This window comes from Danio rerio, chromosome 2 (genome assembly GCF_052040795.2).
Source record: "Danio rerio strain M-AB ecotype USA chromosome 2, GRCz13ab, whole genome shotgun sequence".
Lineage (NCBI taxonomy): Eukaryota > Metazoa > Chordata > Actinopteri > Cypriniformes > Danionidae > Danio > Danio rerio.
The window spans coordinates 35,582,282-35,605,231 of record NC_141022.1 but is presented as its reverse complement, the minus strand read 5'-3'; the positions used below and the strand labels follow the sequence as shown (position 1 = coordinate 35,605,231).

General features: G+C 35.8%; 2 protein-coding genes across 10 annotated transcripts in view; both read left to right on the top strand.

Annotated features, from left to right (window-relative positions):
- The window catches only part of asap1a (ArfGAP with SH3 domain, ankyrin repeat and PH domain 1a), a 91,934-nt gene extending 87,070 nt beyond the window's left edge, over nt 1–4,864 (top strand). For 3 of the 6 annotated variants that reach the window (XM_087238621.1, XM_087238620.1, XM_087238622.1), the window contains one exon: nt 1,019–4,864. In XM_087238621.1, the coding sequence (XP_087094747.1) occupies nt 1,019–1,093 (75 nt within the window). In that variant the 3' untranslated portion in view covers nt 1,094–4,864. 6 annotated transcript variants of the gene reach the window in all.
- Nucleotides 4,865–6,921: 2,057 nt separating this feature from the next.
- Nucleotides 6,922–22,950, top strand: part of fam49ba (family with sequence similarity 49 member Ba) — a 46,930-nt gene continuing 30,901 nt past the window's right edge. For 2 of the 4 annotated variants that reach the window (NM_001291713.1, NM_200070.3), the window contains exon 1: nt 6,922–7,298. The gene's annotated coding sequence lies outside the window, so the exon portion shown is untranslated. Of the gene's footprint in view, nt 7,299–21,869; nt 22,054–22,950 lie in introns of those variants that run through there. The other 2 variants (XM_087238884.1, XM_087238881.1) reach the window with 2 other exon arrangements.

Sequence of the window (22,950 nt, the reverse complement as noted above, 5' to 3'; positions counted from 1 at the left end):
AATGATGTGCAAAAAGAAAGCCCCTCCCCCTACTCCCTCGTTCTAAGTTGGATGTACATCAACACATTGGAGTAAAGTCTTGTGACGCCTTTCCACAGTTGGAATACACGCCTTTGTGGCAGTCACACAGAATTTTCAGTTTTGTTGTGCACTGTGGCAGAGAAGCTGATTCTCGCTGTGTCAGAAATAAAGGAGTGCAAAAGCAAGAGCCTTTATTCTTTGTGTGTTTACCATGGTTGAATGAATGAATAAACAAATACTAGAAATTCATAGACCGTTGAAAATTTTGGAGGGAATGTGGAGACCGCATTTAAAATAATATTTTTTATTACTCATTCATGAATAGAAATCTGTTTTTTTAAATACAAAAGGTTCATAAAGCTTTTTAGCTTAAACACTTACTGCCAGCTAGCGTTCCGGAAGTATCATTGCAGAGCTACAGAATCAGCACAGAGAAGTATAAATGCACAGCTACGCGCAGGGCAGGCGCCGTAGGTCACGCCGATCACTTGACGCAGAAGTAAATACCAGGCTTCAGTGTGACAGCCTTCTTGGATAGAGAAAGACCACGTCTATGACCTGTCATACCACACTGAGGTGATCTCACATGGAAAGGTAACTATTTCACGTTTGGTCAGTTTTAGGGCTAATTCGTACAAGTTCAGTTGGAAAACACAGGAATACATCACGTCCAATCGGCCGATCACATGATATAGTTGCAAAAGTTCAAATATTTTAACGGATCCGCAACTCAAATCAGATTAGAATTTTCTGCGAACAGGGATTATCAGAACTCCACGCAGCTCTTGGAATACTCTATATTGGAAATGAATGAATTCTGTTCTGTTGCTTGTCGTTGTTGTGTGCAATGGAAAAACGGCTTCAGCAACTTCTTTAATGTTTTAAGAAAAAGTAACCCTAATCATCTTAGCCTCGGGGAGAGTAAATGAACAGCAAATTTATTTATTTATGAATGTTCAATTAATGTATGCAATTAAATCAACCTGCATTTTCACAGATCGGGCACATAGAGGGTCAGCCTGAAAGGAAAGGGGTCTTCCCAATGTCCTTCGTGCACATTCTGTCAGACTGACAGTGCATGACCGGCAGCCGAGAGGCTCTCTAACTAGCACAAGCTCCGCTCTCTCTGGCCTCACACTGGACTGTGGGCATTGCCTCTGTACATAGCTGCTGAAACCCAAACGGTCTCCAAACACATACAAAACATGAAGTATCAAACCCATGCTCCCTTAATCCTCAAGGGTGAAATGTGTAAACTATGTGTTGTTCATAAACTGTGTTATCCTGCCTACCAGTATTATCGTAGCCATGGCAGCCCAGCATGCCATAACTGGGTTTGCAGTAGCTATACTTGGAAATCTAGCACTTAACATGTATGCTGTAACTTTGTGTATGTGTACACATATAGAATTATATGTATGTCCATTTTAAGTGTGTCTTTGTACATACATATGCACAGACGTAAGTGTATATTTATGTACGTATGTATAATGTACAAGTGTGCAAATGTATGTTAACCCTGCTTGCTTATGGAGCCAGAGTGACTCTAGACATTTTAGTGTACTGTTTTAAATGAAGAAAAACAAAAGAAAACAACTCAAATCATCTCTTAATTTTTTGGAAGGCCTAAATAATAAGCAAGATCACATAAATGCTACACCAGTGCTGAAATTCCCAGCATAGTGGCATGCTGGTCAGGGATCGAAACCAAAATGTAAAGGTTTAAACATCTCATCTGCTATATGTAATCAGAATATGCATTCATTCAGATTGCATCACTTGCATCAAAGCCCAGAAAACCTCTTTATTATAATTGCCTCTGTAAGTAGGAGGACAATTTACAGCCCTCGAATATTGCTGGCATACTCTTAGCACCTTGGTATACTCTTAGCGAAATTGTTTTTCGTTCTTCATGTAGAGGATAAAAGACATTTAAAAGTCGCGGATTACAGTTAGCGAATATCCCAGTGCTCCCCATACTGTTTGCTTTCTTCCCGATGTCAGAATAAACATACAACTAAACTGATAGCGCTGAGAAAACAGCAGCTAAGACAGCACCCGCGTAACCCCGCTGGTCCTACAATACCAAACCTACTCTGAGCTGGGATCAAACTGGTGAAACTCATTGCTTCTGCTGCATTCACCCCCTTAAACCTCATTCCTGTTTGGGTCACGGCAGCAATGTTACCCTGCCGGTCTTACACTACCCTGCTCGCTCTGAGCTGGAATCGAAACGGAGATTCTTTGTATGGGAGTTGGTTGCTTTTACAAGGAGGCTAAAGACGATGGCCTTTAGCGTTTGTCGCTGGAGCACCTTTAGAGGTCAGAGGAGTGAGGTTTACCTGCTCAGCACTTCACTAGCTTTCCTCTGCTACAATCACTCCCCTAAACCTCACTACTATCCAGGTCACAGCACCAATGTAACCCTGCCGGTTCTACACTACCCTGCTGGCTCTGAGCTGGGATCAAATGTAGCGATTCTTTGTATGGGAGTTGGTTGCTCTAACAAGGTGGCGAAAGAGCATGGCCTCTAGCATCTATCACTAGAGCACCTTTAGAGGTCAGAGGAGTGAGGTTTACCTGCTCAGCATTTCACTAGTTGGCCTCTGCTACAATCACTCCCCTAAACCTCACTCCTATCCAGGTCATGGCTCCGATGTTACCCTGCCGGTCCTACACAACCCAACCTGCTCTGAGCTGGGATCGAACCGGCAATACTTTGTATGCGAGTTGGTTGCTCTTACAAGGAGGCTAAAGACCATGGCCTCTAACATCTGTCGCTAGAGCACCTTTAGAGGTCAGAGGAGTGAGGTTTACCTGCTCAGCACTTCACTAGCTGGCCGCGGCTACACTCACTCCCCTAAACCTCACTCTCACCCAGGTCAGGGCACCAACTTAACCCCGCCAGTCCTCCACTACCCAACCCGCTCTAAGATGGAATCAAACATGGCGATTCTTTGCATGGGAGTCGGTTGCTCTAACAAGGAGGGTAAAGACCATGGCCTCTAGCATTTGTCACTAGAGCACCTTTAGAGGTCAGAGGAGTGAGGTTTACCGGCTCAGCACTTCACTAGCTGGCCTCTGCTACAGTCACTCCCCTAAACCTCACTCCTATCCAGGTCACGGCACCAATGTAACCTCGCCGGTCCTCCACTAGCCTGCCCGCTTTGTGCTGGGATCGAACCCGGCGAATCTTTGTATGGGAGTCGGTTGCTCTAACAAGGTGACTAAAGGCCATGGCTGTCGCTAGAGCACCTTTAGAGGTCAGAGAAGTGAAGTTTACCTGCTCAGTACTTCCCTAGCTGGCCACTGCTTCACCTGCAACTTGGCTCTTTAGTCAAATCCTGCCACATGTATTTTTTTTAGCACTTTATATAGAATATAGCTTTGAAGTAGGCAGCTTTACAGTGTTAAACATGAAAAAAACAGTGTTAGCATTACTTCAAATTAGAATTACGCATCACTTTTCACAATAGTGCAGTTTTTAGTATATTTTTAACCATGGATGTCCGACTTTCACAGACTGAACAGGGGTCACAGAGTCACACCTAAAAAAAATTGTAACCCAAACTTGTTTACCAGCTGAAGAAAGCTCAGTTTGCTCCTTTGATTCAAACTGGTTTTGTTCAAAGTCAACTTCTCTTTAAGTATACCAGGGCTTCAACCTTAGTGCTTCATAAGCAATATTCATATACTCTCCAAGCAATTATGCTCATAATAAGTAATAATTTAAGGAACCACTAAAAAATCAAATGATCAAAACGTTTCAGTGTCTACAAGGTGGTTACGGCTTTGGTTGCATCTGTGGGATCGCTTCATTCCTTGCCCCCCATGTTTGTTTAATGCCAAATCTGACAAAACCGATGCCTCAGACTCTGGGAAAGTGTCCTTGTCAAAAGATCATACAATAACCTACCTTCTTCATCTGGTCTCTGGTGATTATTCACCAATTGTAAAGCATAAATTATAAAGTGTATGGATCTGAGTGGTCAAGTGTTGTTGGCTTTATCTAGTTGAGCAGAACGCAATCTGTTACAGGTCGCTTATAGGATGAGTTTTCATTGTTTGCTTACGGTGACTGTGGAATGTGATTTTTCTTACTGTTTGTTTTGTTGTTTTTAAGTTGAATTGAAGTGCAAGGGGACCCGGCGGTGAGTGACTGACTGTCCGTGTGACTCAGAATGAACTAACGCTGCCTCTTATTTTCGTTACCCTATCAGGGAGACCAGCATTCACTCTTGGTTTTTAACTGTTATTGTAATAACAGCAACAACAACAAAGAAGATGTATTAATGAATGCCATCTGTACTATATTTGATGATGACAGTATTTGACATTTATAGGGCTAAAGTGTTTCAGCATGGAGAGGGACGGACCCTTCAAGTGTAGTTTATTATTATGGGTTTTGTTCTTCGGTTTTAGGTCATGTTAATATTATTCAATGGATGCATAACAGAAACACCTCCAACTTCAAGATTGTGGAATAATGTTCGCTACCGAGCTGTTTTTGTTTCAACCCTATTGAATAGGCCACTGTTGGAGCGTGTTTTGTCTGTTTCGATGTTCAGTCCAGCACAACTCCAGATGATCCGTTCTTGTGTCGCTAATATTGTAGCATATCAAAGCCTGGAAACGGTCAAGAGGACAACTTCACATTTAAGTGAACAAACTGGATTGATTCAGTCCTAATTTTACATTTAGGATGGATTTTGCCACTCTCTCTTACTTTGTTTTTTCTTTGTCTGTGTTTGCTACACTGTAAGTTCAGTCAGAAAGAAAATCAAACTTGGTTATCAAGTCTTCGAATCCTAAAATAAAGACTTTACGTTGAAACCATGAAGAATTGTTGTATTCTTTATTTGTTTATTTTGTTTGTATTTACTACTGGGCTCTGATGTTTTCTTTTGAACTTTTAGTAATCTAAAATATTTGTTAATAAAATGTTTTTTTTTTTTACTTTAAAATAAAAATGTACCGAAAAGAAGCTCCCTAAATTTGTTATACACTTTACCATTTATCAATAGTGTACACAAACTTGACTCTGTATTCAACATCTTTACAGTATCAAACATTCTTGGCATGAAAAGATGTGGTAAAGTATTTGAATACTCCTTTTACTCTTTTCTTAAAATCTCCTGTTTTGTGTAACCCTGATGTACCACATGCTATTTCGAACATTGGTTTTTAATCATGGAAACTAAAGGGGATTTTAGAATTAGAAATATTTAACAACAGGAATGGGGCCGACGCAATGGCGCAGTAGGTAGTGCTGTCGCCTCACAGCAAAAAGGTCTCTGGTTCGAGCCTTGGCTCAGTCGGCGTTTCTTTGTAGAGTTTGCGTGTTCTCCCTGCATTCGCGTGGGTTTCCTCGGGGTGCTCTGGTTTCCCCTACAGTCCAAAGATATGCGGTACAGGTGAATTGAGTAGGCTAAATTTTTCGTAGTGTGTGAATGTTTACTAGAGATAGGTTGCGGCTGGAAGGGCATCCGCTGCGTAAAAACATGCTAAATAAGTTGGCAGTTCATTCCGCTGTGGCGACCCCGGATTAATAAAGGGACTAAGGGACTAATGGTCTGCATAATCACACTTTTTGAGGTACCAAAAACATTTGTTAAATACATAGAAGAAATATGAATCAAGTACTTATTTTTCAAATACACATTTATCACATAATATATCACTAGAAAAAAAAAGGAGTAACAGTTTTAAATGAAAAAGAAAAAAAACATTTTATTAAAACACAAGTTTATTAAAAGTATTAAAATAAATTTTATAGGCCACTTTTGGTGCTTTAAACCCTTTATTTTAGTGCTTTAAAAGTTAGGCTACTTGTAGTGAAAGATGACTTCACTTTCGTCATATTGTATGTTTTCTTGCACAGCTGGATGTTTTTTTTTGCGTTCATTGGAAGCCTTCAAAACATTCAAAATAAGACAAATGAGCTCATGTAGATAATATTTTAAATAATTTAAAATTGTTACTTTATTATTTTTTGTGTTTTTAATAACTTTTCATGATGAAGAAATAAAGCTTCACTTCGATCTGACAAACTGTTTTTTATAAAGTGAAATTGACAATCTGACAAACAATACAACTACTGTATTACTAAATTAACATGCAAAATATTACTTATAAATCATCATTTAATATGCTATTAATATTGAAGTTTAATATTAGATCTTTCTAATGACAGAAAACCCACTTTGGTTTGGGAATTACACCAAACCCACAACTTCACCTGTTGTAATATGTTTGAAATGTTTCTATATTTTATTTCTAAGTATAAATTAACTTTAGCTTGTTTCAGATGAAGCATTTGGCAATTTCATCGATTTCATAATAGTTAAACTAGAATAAAATCAGTTAATAAATACAACTATACACATATTTAAAATATAAGCTACAATGCAAACATGCCAAATTCAAACTAATAAAACCTGATTTATATATGATCAATTTAACATGGAAAACACCAAACATTGATAATACAACTATATTTTAAATGATGTATACTTATTAAAATATATATTTTTTCTATTAATAACTTCTTATGTTGAAGATGTAGAGCTTCACTTGGATCTGACAACCTGTTTGCCTTTTATAAAAGTGACATTGACAATTGTTTCCTCAAAAAGTTAAAAACAATGATATTTCTATAATTTATTTATTTACAATATCATCAATAATTAACAATGAATGTTGTAAATCTGACAAACAAGACTTATGTATTACTAAATCAACATGCATGCAATGTATTACTAACGAATGTAAGCAAGTTTAATATTAGGTTTCTTAAATATTTGAACTCTTTCTAATGACAAAATACCTACGCTTTGAGAATTACAACAGACCCACAACTTCACTTGCTGTAATGAGTAAGCAATTCAAAATATAAACCCCAAACAATCCATCACCATCATCTTTGCTTCGTCGACAACGCGCGCGTTTTGTCGCTCTCCTCGCTCTCAGTCTGTTACCAGCAGCTTATCTGAGCTCAAAACAACATGACTGAAAGCAAAATTATCCACAACAGACACAAAGACCGCTACTAGACGCATAGTAAAACTAGTCTGCTTCCTCTCTCGAAATCAATTCCTTTTATAGATGTAGGCAGAGCCTCTTTAGCGCTCAACCTGCGCGTCAAACGCAACGCTTCTGATGGGCCAATCCGGAAAATGTAGACACACACACGCCACATCTTCACAATGATCCGCTGAGCAGGGTGTTCTTCAGCGGTTCCCCATATTTACATTTCTCTCAGTTCACTGGAAATTAAGGTAAGAATCGTGGATTAACGTGCAATTTGCTTTCCATTATGAGCCTGACACCTGGCGCGAGGCAATGCTTGTTTCTTTCAGGTCACAGGTGACACGACTCCTAAACTTTAGCGACATTAAATGAAAGTAAAGCTGAAAGTAAAGCTCACTCATACTTTAAATATTTAAGATGTGCAATTTTAAGCTTTTACGTTACTTCAGAAAGTCCGTTTGAGGAAAAGACTTTCGCTCAGTTTTCACTTGACTTCAGGTGCGTTCTCTTTGTATTGGACAGAGGTCACAGATACATGTTTTTTTTTTTTTTTTTTGGCGTTATATGTATCATATTTCCGTGTTGTGTAACTTACACTTGTTTTATGCGTATTTACTTGCTGCTGAGCAAAAACTAAGTGAAGTTTTTGTGTTAAAAACCGACACTGCTTTTAAGAAGAGAAGCATGGGTGCGAGTTTTCAGACTTCCTCTGTGTTCAAATAGATCATGCCACTTCCTGATTTTGTTTATTCAAAACACCATTTCATTTCACAGCAAGTTCCTACATTTCTCTTTCAGCCATGTTCCCGTCTAGATTATTCGATGTCTGAATCCGAAGATGTGTTTTTGACACGATTTGTGCCTGTTTTAGATATGCTAAGAAATCTAACATTAGGCTGTTTTGATATGCAGATTGTTAAAATGACTAATTTATTGGTTCATTCAGAAAAAAAAACCGGTAAACAGATTTCCCACACTTTTAGGCCAATGAACTTCCATACCTTCTGATGACCTTTCGATATATTTGTGATGATTAAACATGATTTTTTTTAAAGATAATTTAGATTCAGGTATAATTTCTTATTAATTCTATAACTAACTGGTTTAACTCTTAATTTGGATCAAATGTAAACGAACCACACAAAGATTAGATTAGAAGATTAAGCCTTTAACGTTACTTGTTCATTAGTAGTTCTTTTTCAAGTTAATTATTTAAACTAATAGTAATAATAATATCAATAATAAATGTCAGTAGGTGGTTTTTAATAACATATTTAACAACTATTTCAGGTTTTAAATAATCATTTTAACCTCTTTTTCCTTTTTCCCTTTTACACAAGTAGCTTACATAATGTAATGTGTTTGGAATTTTTTTTATATTAAGTGAGGAACGCAGTGTTTAAAGCTCAACAAAAACTTTAACAAATAAAACTATTTACTTTGCAGAAATATAACTTCTTTTATAATTAACATTATTATTGTTGTGTCATAAGCAATAAAATTAACTAATCAACAAAACTATTAAAGTCTTTGAGTGTTAGTTGTTTGACTCTGAACATGAAACTTATCTGTTTGCATTACTTGAATTTTCTTGCATATTGTTAATATTAATGATTAAATTAATATTTAACTTTCAAAATGTAAAATCATAGGAGCTCTAAATAAATTCACAGCTACATAAAAATACCTTGTTTGTTGTTTATGCACGTGTTAATAAGCTCATTTGTACCATGTTGTTATCCTCCTCCACGGGACAGCTCAACTGTTTGTGAAGTGAAAGGCCACAGGTTTTAATTAGTTGCGTGAACTATAAATATTGACCCAGCAGCTTTCATTAGGACCTAAAGACCAGTGGTCAGCATTATACAGCAACACACATGAAAACACGTACGCAATAAGCAGACAAGGCAAATGCGAAGATTACCATATTAACATATTTCATAAAAGCATATTATAAAAAACTCATTTACTGTATTACTGGACAGATATCAGCTTTGGTAGGTTGACAATGTTTTTTCTCATATGGTTGTTTATATGGAGCCGTTTTGCAGCAATGCCACCTGCAAAGATCTAATCACTGCGAGATGCTGATCAATAGCACAACTTTGTGCAAATAGTTACTTGTGACGTCTGCAGTTGTGGAACTAGTGGAGCATTCCTGTATTGCAGGGTTTATCTAATGCAACTTTACATGCCCTGAAGGCATGTGTGACTAACTTAAGCAGTACGCCCTTTGCTAAGTAGCTTTTATCAAGGATTCTGACTAGAATTTCTATGTATTTTTATTTTTAATTTTAATGTATTTTAAATGTTTTATTTAAATTTTGGAGGACATGTAGAATCTGTAAACACAAGACGTTAAACAAAATTACAACAAAGTAAAAAATTAATCTGTAACTTATTAAAAAAGGTTGTGAAGGCTCATTACATTTTATTGTACCCTAATTTACATGACCAAATCATACAATCTATTATTTTCTAATAACTACTAAAACACACACATGCACACAGATAGATGTACAGTTATATACATACACAGTGGTGTAAAAAAAGTTTTTGCACCTTACAGATTTCTTATTCTTTGCAAGTTTGTCACACTTTGTTTCAAAATTACTTATTAAGGGAAAACAAAATACAACTACTGTGTGAAAAAAGTGTCCGCCCCCCTCGTTAAAATAACTTATCTCTGGTTTATCGCACCTAGGTTTCATTTATCTAGTTACACCCAAGCCTGATTACTGCTACATGTATTTTCACAGTCAAGAAATCACTTAAATAGGACCTGTATGACAAAGTGAAGTAGACCAAAAGATCCTCAAAACCCAGACATCATGTCGAGATTCAAAGAAATTAGAGCTGCTCAATTAATCGTTTAAAGTTCGCAATCTCGATTCGACCAACTAGACAATCTTAATCCAGCATTTCTACGACTCTGCCAATCATGCTTTCAAGTTCAGGAGAGAAGAAAAGGAGGCTGCACAACTCTTTAAATTGTTTCACACACGTTGCTCAGTGACATTATGTTGAATGAGTCACGTACTGTATTTATAAGGTATAATTCACCTAAAACTGCCATTTTTGTCTAAACATGATGTTTTTGCGATCTGGAAATCACACGTGCATGAGCTGCTGACCGTGAGCTGTTATCACAGAGAGCGCTCTACTTAATGATAGACGCACACGTCTACTTTAGTGAACACCTGCATATGTTGCGAGTAACAGGTAACACAGTTACAAATAATATTCAGTTTGTGGCACAAAGTGATCGTTTGGGAGCCGTTCACGAAGTATGATCAAGCACATTGCAGTCAAAATGAAACTGAAAGAGTGCACTTCATTTAAATGATCATATCGCATTTTAGAGTTATGATTACGACAAGCATTTGATTAGTTTTTTCTTTCATAGCGAACCCACAGTTGTGCATGAAAATAAATGTTTACAATGTCAGTATAACTACTCTAGCCTATATATTGTTGAATATAATCTGATAATGGTAAATGTCTAATTTTACCAGTGAATAAAATTGTCTAATATGACAGATTGCAAGCATATATCTCAAACATAATAATTCAACATTAGAATTATTATAAGTAGAACAGAATTATTTATAGAAACCAGTAGACCTACACATAATATTATTATCGATGGTGTGCCATATGTTTGTTTTTACCATACCTTTATTTTACATCTACAGAATCGTGAGAAAATCGTGATCTTTATTTTAAGCAAAAAATTTTCATCTTAGCCAGAATCGTGCAGCTCTAAAAGAAACTCAAAAACAAATGAGAAAGAAAATAATTGAGATCTACTATTCTGAAAAAGGTAATAAAACCATTTCTAAAGCTTTGGGGCTGCAGCAATCCACTATAAGAGCCATTATCTACAAATAGCACTAACATTACACATAGTTTACACATTACAAATAGTAACACTGCATTTGAGAAAAAGAACAACATACCACACTGTAAAACCCAACAGTCAACTTTATCAAATGAAATGAGTGTAGTTAACTTAAAATTTACTGAAAGTTAATTCTATTCATTTGAAAAGAGTTTTGAACTCTGTGTTGAAGGTAATGAGTTAATTAAATACATCATTACTTCAACTTAAATTGAGTTCACAGTACTCGTATAGTTCAGTTTTTCCAACTCAAAGGTAGCAATTGGCTTCCTCAAACAGTTTGAGTTGACTTAACTTGGGTTTTACAGTACTCAGTTGGTTTGAGTTCTCTTCATTTATTGGATTTTACTGTGCTTAGATTGATTAATTTAATCACAGTACTCATTAGGATTAGTTTGAACTTAAATGGTTTGTTCCTTTTGCTGTTGTAGTGGTAAGGTCTGGGACAGTTTTGTTGCTTCAGGGCCTGGAAGACTTTCTGTAATAAATGGAACAATAAATAAAGCTGTCTTCTTTAATATCATGAAGGAGATGGTCCGGCCATTTGTTAGTGACCTCAAGGTGAAGTGAACTTGGGTTCTGCAACAGGACAATGATCCAAAGCACATCAGCAAATCTACTTCTGAATGGCTAAAGCAAAACTAAATAAAAATTTTGGAGTGGTCTAGTCAAAATCCTGACCTGAATCTAATTGAGATGCTGTAGGATGACTTAAAAAATGTCGTTGAATTACAACAATTTTGCAATAATGAGTGGGCCAAAATTATTCTACTGCACTGTAACAGACTCGTTGTCTATTAAGTTATTGAAAACGCTTGATTGCGATTGTTGCTGCAAAAGGTGGCCAAACCAGTTAATGGTTTTAAGGGGCAAACGTCTTTTCACACTGGGCCATGTAGTTTTGCATTTATTTTCCCTTAATAATAAACACCTTTCAAACTTGCATGATGTGTTTACTTGTGTTATTATTGACTAATATTTAAATTTGTTTGATGATCTGAAGCACTAAAGTGTGACAAACATACAAAAAGCAAGAAACTAGTAAGAGGAAAAGACTTTTTCACACCACTGCATGTATATGTTTAGTGTAGGCTTAAATATTGCGGTAACTGGTGAGTTTATTCTATCTTGCATGTAGTCTGAGAAGTGTTGTGAAGGAGGGAACCTTTTTTTGTGCTTGTTGAACTTCCTGGTTATGCTTTGTGGTTTTACAGACACAATTTATTGGTTTTCAGACAAACAAATCAACAGAAACTTGACACCTATTTGTGGCTAAAAGTCTTTCTGTTCTTCTAGCTCAAGAGCTGCCACAGTTACATTCAAATGGGCAGCTTACTTGCATTGCATTTCTTCTAATTTTTAGTAAGTATATGGGGATTTGTGTATCACACATAGATTATCGAATTGATCTATTTCTTGTGGCAGTGTTGTGGCAAAGCTGTAAAAAAAGACGTTTAGACACTGTCTAAAAACAGAGCTTGTGTGTTTTTCAGCAGTACATGCAGAAAATCAGCACAGGAGGGAACAGAAACACCTGTGCTGTCATGCCACGGGCAGCATGTCCTTACAGGCCCGATAGCTGCGGCTCACGTTAAGGTTTCTCATGTTCCTGCCTGTGGCATTTTTCCATGCTTCTTGGTTTTTTTCTTTGGAAGAGCTGTAGAGAAGTGAATCCAGCATTTCAGTAGCATGCAGAAGTTGTGTTAGCGAGTGCAGGAAAGCATTTGAGAGAGATAAAGCAAGCTCATGGCAGCGTGTTGGGACATTTTCAAGTTAACTTTGAGATTTATTTATTTCAAATCCAAAGTGTTCATTTATAAAGTGGATTTAAGTTGAAATATTTCATATTGTTAAACTATATTGGTATATTTCAGCTTCTGAAAGTAGCCTAAAGCCAAAGCATACTTATGTTTTTTTATGGATTGTGTTACAGTATGCTGCTAATGTCTCTAAATCAGACACATGAAATTTGCAAATGCACAGTTTGTCAGGTGGTTTAATTTACCATGTACATTGTAATGGACTAAAGAAAACTCACGATTGCATGTTTTGTCTATTTTAAATTAACCACATATTTAAGTTATTTATTTGGTTTGATAGTTGTTTTCATAATTTTAAAGTAAAATGATCCAGGTCATGTTTTCATTTTACGTTAAAAGTATAGTTTACCTAAGAATGAACATTTACTGACCTGAATCCAATTGAGATACCTTAAAATGGAGATTTATGCTCAACTGAAAACTAAACTAAAAATCATCCTAAAATCTAAAATCATCCAGGTCATTTTCTCATTTCACAATAAAGGGATATTTCACACATAAATAAACATTTACAGATAATTTTACTTACTCTAAGGTCATCGAAGATGTTGGTGACTTTTTCCCTTCAGATTTTTAGCTTAATCTGTGGGCCTTAGTGATATTGTGTAATATTATGTTATGTTATAATATAATATTATTATATTATGTAAGAAACTGAACTTTATTCACATTATTAGCGTTAATCCACAGCATGGAGAAATCGTTCTTGTGCAAAAGTGTAGTGAGCACGTGCGTCTTGTCACTAGTTGACATATGTGCAAGCGCACAGTCAGGCGTGAGTTCATTTCACAGAATGGAGTCCTGTCAGTATCACAGTACACACAGTACATGTCATGTCAATGAGTGGAATTTATAGCAGTTGCTGCATCTGTTGTCAATCACAGGTAAGAACCATATTAGCAAAATTGTGCATTCTCACGCTTGTCACCTCACGCCTGAGTGTGCACTCGGCCATACATCATCTAGTGACTGGAAGCTCATGCTTTAACACTCCAAAAACTGTTTACCCATGCTGTTTATAAAAGCTAATAATATTGTGAATCATTTTCAGGTAATTGTACAGACCAATCGTTTTTGCTTCATAAAGACCTCAGGGTATCATCTGGGATTGATTTGGACTATTTTTAATCTCAAAAATGGGAGACCATTGACTTGCACTATACATGTCACAAAGGATCACATATTCAGTGAAAAATGTGTTAGCTGAAAGTCTAGCCCATACTGTAGTACTGTAGTTCTGTAAATAAACTTTTAAACATTAAAAGCTAAAGAACAAATCATACAGATTTATTTTCAGAGCCTTCTTTGCTCATCTTTACAGAGTGTGCCAATAATTTTAACTGTGATTTTATGTGGTGTGTATTAGCCATGGGACGATAACTGTTTTCAAGGTATACAGGTATAAGGTATAATGTTTGGAAATGTCAAAATATTGTAAAAGTCAAAATATAAATGTTTTTTTTTTAGGACAACAGTATTTCTAGCAGAAAAGATATCTGAACATGCCGTTTTAAATTATAAAGAAATCTGTATTTTTGAAACGAATAAAGACAGCAAAAGTCAGTGATTCATTTGAATTATTTAGCCTGACATGTTTACTGTTCTAAAATACTTTAAATGTTTCTCAAAAAAAAGTTTATTGTCTGCGTCCAAAATCACATACCACTCAGTAGGTACTGCACTTGAATTTAAATTTACTACTCGACCGATAGAAAAGTACGTTGTATACAGTATGAATGCGAGTTGTACAAGTAGAGCTTGGATGTACTAGATGCCATTTTGTCATCATCATGTCACATATTCACTCCCATTCATGAATTCTCTCACTGTGCATTATGGGATAGTGTAGCATCCATCAGATGCACACTTTAGAATATCGCTGGAAGTAGTCTGGAAGTAGTAGTTCATCAACATGCTTCTTGCATACTTTTTTTTAGTTCTATGAATTCCGACATAATACTCGACTCGACGATGTTTAAAGCAGTAGTGACAATTCCGTGAAATTTTTATCCAAGGTTATCATACCATTGGAAACTTAAACTGTTAGAAGGCTCTGCTAGTGTTTGTATAAATGTATACATTTCAGGTTGTTTGATTTCGTAATAATTTGGTTATTAAGTTTGTTTTAAGTTATAATATTTGCCACTTTGTATCAGTCTTCTTTATCTTTACAAAAGTTTCCGTTTTTGTATTAAGAGTTTTATTTTTATTGATTAGGTTTGTCTCAGATTTGGACTTTGAGGCTTAATTACAGGTCACTGTGGTATGTTTCATATCAAGAGCTGTCACTGGGGCCATTTACTTTTTCAAAGGGTACACTTTTGTACCTAACAGGTTCACACAGATTCCACAAAGGCATATGTTTGTACTTTTTAACTACTGATTTGTATCTTTAAGGTACCAATGTGGACCTGTTGGTTGGTTGATTAAGGTGTAAGAGATGGACAACAGCCTAATTATATTGTAGGTGTAATTACATGCAGATGTTTAATTAAGTACAAGTACAATGTAACATCATGTATTTACGCATTAAGTACGTTGTAACAAATTATTTAATTCAGTGTAAGTACATATAATTTAAGGCCACAATATAAAGTAGGACTGAATTTTGTTGTGGTTTTAATTGAGCAAAAGAAATTGTAGATGTTTTCCGCAAAAGAAATACTCATCTTTGCACCAATAAAAAAATAAAGGTAAATAAAGTTGTGATATCTAATTAAATGAACTTTTCCTCAACATCTTACAATTTTGGGTTATGTGTGTTGCTGAATATGCTGAATGATGGGATGCCGTAAAAAGCGTGTAGATGTTTGTTATACGGAAATATCTCACCATTTACCCCACCTCAAGTGGTTCTAAACTTTCACTGGTTCATCTGTTAAACACAAACTAATATATTCTGAAACATGTTGGGAAAAAATAAGCAAAAGACATCAATAGTCGAACTAATCTATGGAAGTTAATGGCTGTTCTCTTCAGTATCAACCTTTCAGTTTAACAGATGAAAGAAGTTTAGACTGATTTGAAACAAGTGAAGGATGAGTAAATTATGACAGAATTTTATCTCTTTAGGAGCTCTGAGCTTTGCTATTTTCAGACCTGGACAGTCTTGCACACTATAAAACATGCTAGCAGTATAAATAGCACACGTCAAACTGTCTTTCATCTAAATTCAGGGTGAAAATACTGCAGCCTGTGAGACTGTAAACAACATCACTGAATTATAACAAGAAACAGATCGAGATTACTGTCTATCGAGATGATCTAACAGAATTACATGTGTCTGGTCTGAATATATCAAACATTATTGCATATGAGGCATAAATCTTCTGCCTCTTCCTGGTGTTGACAGCAGATTGTAACTGCCTGTCGCAGTGAGATTTATTGAAACGCAATCTATGTAATAAATATTATCTAAATGGACTATTATTTTAAGCAGAGAGGAGAAAGAAGTGCATAAATAATTTTAGTGTTGCTTGGCAGCAGACATGTCAAACCACCATTTTTGCATCTAAATAACACCCTAAAAGGAGAAGACACTTATAAATGTCTTTTCTCTATCTCTCTCTCTCTTTCTCTCTCTCTCTTTCTCTCTCTCTCTCTCTCTCTCTCTCTCTCTCTCTCTCTCTCTCTCTCTCTATATATATATATATATCTCTCTCTCTCTCTCTCTCTCTCTCTCTCTCTCTCTATATATATATATATATACAATGCTTTTGTTTTCAAGTAAAGCGCATGAAAATGACCAAGATTAAAGAATCATCATGTTTTTTTAATTTATTTATTTATTTAACATTTTTAATAAATGTTTTACATAGTAAGATTTCTATTAATCAAATAGTTATTTTCCATGGAGCACAAATTTATTTAATGTCCTTAATTGTTTTTATTTTATAAAAAGTGTATTTAAATAAAAGCATTATTATGACTCAATATATTGCTAGTATATATTACCATTAATTGTAATAAAATAATAACAAATAAAAAAGATGTTAAAATAAACAAAAAAGTTATATCCATCCATCCATCTTTTGCTGTTCAGCTTTTTAATAATTTCTGTTTTATTAAATCCGAGAAAAATATCATTACATGGTCAAGTACATAATACTGTTGTATACTTTAAATTATGAATTATGATTGGTTAAATCATTAAACTTTATTAGGTTCACCTGTCCAACTGTTTGTTAACACAAATTTCTCATCAGCCAATTACATGGCAGCAACTCAATGCATTTAGGCATGTTGACATGGTCAAGACGATCTGCTGCAGTTCAAACCGAGCATCGGAATGGGGAAGAAAGGTGATTTAAGTGACTTTGAACGTGGCATGGTTGTTGGTGCCAGATGGGCTGGTCTGAGTATTTCAGAAACTGCTGATCTACTGGGATTTTAACGCACAACCATCTCTATGGTTTACAGAGAATGGTCAGAAAAGGAGAAAAAATCTAGTTCAGTAGTTCTGTGAGTTCAAAGGAGAATGGCCAGACTGGTTCCAGCTAATAGAAAGGCAACATTTACTAAAATAACCACTCGCTACAACCGAGGTATTCAGAAGAACATCTCTGAATGCTCAACATGTCAAACCTTGAGGCGGATGGACTACAGCAGCAGAAGACCACATCGAGTGCCCCTCCTGTCAGCTAAGAACAAGAAACTGAGGCTACAATTCACAAATTGGACAATAGAAGATTGGAAAAACGTTGCTGGTCTGTCTAGATTTCTGCTGCGATATTCAGATGGTAGGGTCAGAATTTGGCATCAACAACATGGAAGCATGGATCCATCCTGCCTTGTATCAACAGTTCAGGCGGGTGGTGGTGGTGGTGTAATAATGTTGGGGATATTTTCTTGGCACACTTTGGGCCCATTAGCACCAATTAAACATCATGTCAACGACACAGCCTACCTGATTATTGTTGCTGACCATGTCCATCCCTTTATGACCACAGTGTAGCCATCTTCTGATGGAACGGGAGATTTGCATCATAGATGTGCAGCTGACAAATCTGCAGCATCTGCATGATGCTATCATGTTAATATGGACCAACATCTCTGAGAAATTTTCCAGTACATTGTTAAATCTATGCTACAAAGAGTAAGGCAGTTCTGAAAGAAAAGTGGGTCCAACCCAGTACTACTTAAGGTGTACCTAATAAAGTGGCCGTTGAGTCTATATTTTTATTATAGCAACATTAATGTATTTAGTGCACTGTCATATTGACAAACAAAGGTATCGGCTTTATATTTGGTTTAACAAATCGCATTGTTATGGTTAACATCTAACTGGACTTAAAATAACTGTTACATCCACGTGTAGTTTAATAATCAAGAGTAGTCGGGCAGGTAATGGTCAAACTGGAGCATAAGAGTAATCTAAAGAACGTGGTCAAAATAACAGGCAAATGGTCAGAACAGGCAGCATAACAGCATAAACAATAGAAGAAACAAGGGTCCAAATACATGGGAAGGCAAGACAAGGAAAATGCTTCATTATGCTAACAGTGAACAAGACTCAAAGTTTGTGTGAAAGTAAGTCTGTAGTTCAGGTAATTAATGAAGATGAGTTTCAGCTGTATGTACATGTGTGTGTGTCTGTCCAGATGACTGTCAGCTGTGGCAGGAGTGATTGGAGCAATGACTTCTGGGATTTGTAGTTCGGTTCAGCAATCATAGGAACAACATTAACATAACTGTTGTGTTTTCTCAAAGCCCCGTTCAGAACCTGATTTTTATTGTCAGTTACGAAAGTCACTATTTTCTTGAAAAAATCTTGACTTGTTGTGCATAACAAATGTGCCAGACCACACGTTCCTTCACAATCAGTAATCCCATGACGTCTACAGCAAGCATTATTTTCCAAAGCAGTCACAAGTGTTGCTATAACAAAATTTCTTATCTTAATTTCAAATTTTATTTTATTTATCTTATTTCAATTTCAGTAAACACTGATGCTTGCTGACAACTAAGACCTACATTATCTAAGGGCATTTGGACAGGATCAAAGGTGTATCGTCACCTTAAAATTATAAGGTTCTATCTGACATTTTTTGTCAAAATTGAGTTATTGACATGTTCTTATTAAATGACAACTTATTTACATTATGGGATGTTTTTTTATAAGTCGTTTACATTTTAAGACTTTCTTATTTAAAAAAAACAAATGTTACACACATACTGTTTGCTATGAATTGCAAAAACTTTGAAGCTCAATATCTCAAAATCATTCAGACCCCAGATAGAACCTTATAATTCCAGGGTGACAATATTTCCTTTTTGACATCAAGATTTTTTCTTTGAAATCTAAATGTATATTTTCCTGCCAGGGTTGCTTATTAAACAATTCCTCGCCTGAACTCACCGAGACAGCACATAAGCACCAAGGAAAATCAGATGCTCAAGAAAAAATCTTTAATATAATGACATATGAAGAAATGAGCAAATACATAAATGAGATTTGTGATACGATACTGTGATACTATATTTTAATCTTAATTTTTCTATTTTAATGCATCTTTTGTTGGTCAGTTATCTATAAACAAGAAAACCGATTAACATCTGAGGTGAAGCGCTTCAAAACAAGTCTGCTATATGCACCAAAACATGAATTGCCGTGGGATTGTGTTGGTTTGTTAAATAAAATAATCTAGTCTAAATAAAATTAAAGTGAAATATTCACAGTTTCAGCGAAGCCTATATAAACTATTTTTACTATTAATGACAAATTTGAATAAGCAGGAAATGCTTTCGCAGTGTATTCGCAGATTAACATGTTCCCAGATTACCTCAGAGGAATAAACTCTGTTGGAAGTGTGAGAGAACTAAGAAACTCATTGGAGTGAAGATGTCTGTCAGATAAAATTGCTTAAAACACCTTAATATTTCTAGAAAAGGTAATTAAAGTTTGCATAACCAATGACCCACCCATAAGCAAATATACAATTTATTTTTTGATTACCTGACCAGCACATTCACGGCAGCACCCGCTTGGATAACCGAGAAATTATGTGCTGAAATGATGATGAAACTCATCGTGAAGAATGAGAAAAAAATGAAACATGCTAGACTTTCTGTGATGGTGTCGTGAGGCATTGCATGCATGGTATCGGTTGTCATCAACTATGCCACATTACACGAGAAGAAACATTGCGTCTTGTGTCACGATGCCCATTTGTCATTTATGAATCCACACGACACCCTACACTAAAGAAATCATGACAAATTTGTGTAATCTGACCCGGTCTTCATACATCTTTATTATATTAACATTCATATATTTATCATGTTGTTTATCATATTTTTGTCCATATTTGTTTACTTTTTTATATGAACTGTATTTAATGAGCAATGCTTTAGTTCATTTAGTCCATAAAGTAAAAATAATAATAACAATTGTTATTATTTTTTATATTATTTAATTTTTTGATATAAGGAAAAAAGTATTATTTTTGATAGTGGCCAAACAATCATATATATATATTTTTTTTATTGTGAAGTGTTTTACATTTTCCCTCAACGCATTTTGACGTGTTGTTTTAAGCCAACATTCTCCATTACAACAAAAGCTTTTTCGTTTGCTTTTGTAATTAAAATGAGTGAATTGCTTGCATTGAAAGTAGACCTCAGCATCCTGTTTGTTGCTGCAATGCTAATATAAGAATATATTTTCTGTAAATAGTCGTGAGTCGGTCTGTGAGAGTAGAGCAGACGGTGATGTGAGGTGAGAAGGGCGAGGTCGTCTGCATTAGATCTGCCCTGTCAGTGCACCTCATGTCCACCAGGAGGCAGTAAAACCCTTTCATTTCCACTGTCTGCGCGCATACTGTATACAGTCTGTAACCCTCCTGCTACGAAGCAGAAATGAAACGGTATTTCTGTAGCTTTGTCAAGGTCACCCCAACTTGCCGCCTCATGCCCTGTTCTTCATATTTAAAATGAAGACAGACACAGTATCACATGCGAGGTTATATGAAGCTTCGGATGGAAACGTCTGCTTGGAGGTGTGAATGTTCATTGACAGCTCTGCGTGCTTCAGGGTGTTGTGTCTGCATCTCTTCTGTCTCTTCGGGCTCGTGATCACACAAGGGATCCGAGATGTGCGTTTGTTCACAGGTTCATGTAAAGTTCAGCTGAGAGCTGCAGATCTACAGCAGACTCGGCCATATCACAGAAACAGTGAATATAGTGTGAATATAGTTTCATGGCATGATGCAGCAGACGTTTGACATTACTTGATCAAGTCTGTGTGTGCTGTACTGTGGCTTATGAAGGTGCAGATATCACGCAGTGGAGGAGTGAGGGAGTGTGTTCTGTCACAGCTGGTCAGTCCTGCATGCTTGTGTGCAGAGTAGACTGAGTGTCCAGGACACTAACACACACGTGTCTCATTCCCATCTTATGACATCAAACTCTGGATTTCTGGGCTGCCTGAATTTAGTAAAAGTTTAATATAACCTTGAATATTGTTCTTTGTTGTACAGTATGTGTACATGTATAGAAATACAACTAATTTGTTTAGTTTTTATTTGCCAAATATAAAGTATGAAGACATAATAATGCCTTGCTACATTAGTATTTAAGTGTGATTTAAAGTGTTAACTAGGTTAATTGGGCAAGTTCTTGGACAACAGTGGGTTTTTTGTAGGCAGTTCATTTCGATATGGCAACTTTGCACGATTCTGGAAGTATGATAAAAAATAATATTAATAATTCAAATAAATCATTGATTTCTGCTGTCTTCGTTAAACACAGAACCTGAAAAGGGGTCTTTGGATTTCTTTCTTTTCATTGGATATAAAGCAAGCCACTGCACTGTTCAGGTCCATAGCATGCTTGTATGTTGGTGTATAATACTGTTTATGAGGAGGGTCGTAGCTGGAGATTCTGTTGATCTAAATGAAAGAAATCAAATTTTGTCTTTGACAACACATGAAAAAAAAAAATCGAACATACGTATGCAAACAGTACTGTCAGGAATCCTTCCGGACTGTCAGATTCATTCACTGCACCTGCACGGCCTCAATCACCAGAATGCTAATCAATTTCACCTGTTGCTCATCACCGCTCACACTATATAAGCCTGAAACATTCACTTATTCACTGTCTAGTCTGCTTGTTAGTACACTGACTTTTTTTCTCTTCAGCTTTATAGCATGTATCTGTCATTTGTATCTTGTTTGTTTGTGTGCCTGCTCATCAGTTTGTCTGTCATCCCGTTTGTTGTCCTGTGAATCCTGTACTGTGTTTACCTCCACCGGAATCATCTTGTTTCAATTACCACCCGCAGTTAAGTTCTGTTTGTTATGTTTTCTTTTATTATATTGGTGTTGATGATATTTCTGTTCTGAATAACCCTCTTTTACATTGTTTGTTTTAAGTATCCGTAAATATCCATGCTTTCTGTTAATCCACCTTTGTCTTCTCTCTGATCCGTTACAACACTGTAAAACCCAACAGTTAACGTTTATCAAATGAAATGAGTGTAGTTCACTCAAAATTGACAAAGTTGATTCTACTCATTTGAAAAGAGTTTTGAACTCTTAATAATAGCTCATTACTTCAGTTTAAGTGGAGTAAGTTTACAGTACACATAATTATTAGTTTTTTTAACTCCTATGGTTTATTGCAATTGGTTTCCTCAAATAGTTTGAGTTGACTTGACTTATTGGGTTTTACAATACTCAGTTGATTTGAGTTTCAGTGAGCAAATGAAGGATAATGAGTGAGGGTTTTTTTCTATAGCCATTTAAAAAAAAACAACAACATAATGTCTTTAGTTTTTAGGGTCAATATTACAAGCCTCTATTTAAAAAAAGAAATTTAAAACTACTTTTATTTCAGTCAAAAACTAAATGTAATAAGACCTTTTTCCTCTGTAAGAAATAAAATAAGAGGAAATTACTAAACCTCACTTATAAAGTCTTTGAAAAATAATCAACATTTAACAGGAGTGCTAATAATAATGATACAGAAAAGAAAAATATATAACAAACGTGTACATTTATTTATATATATATATATATATATATATATATATATATATATATATATATATATATATATATAGTGACGCAGTGGCACAGTAGGTAGTGCTGTCTCCTCACAGCAAGAAGGTCGCTGGTTCGATCCTCAGCGAACCAGCGTGGGTTTCCTCCGGGTTCCTCCGGTTTCCCCCACAGTCCA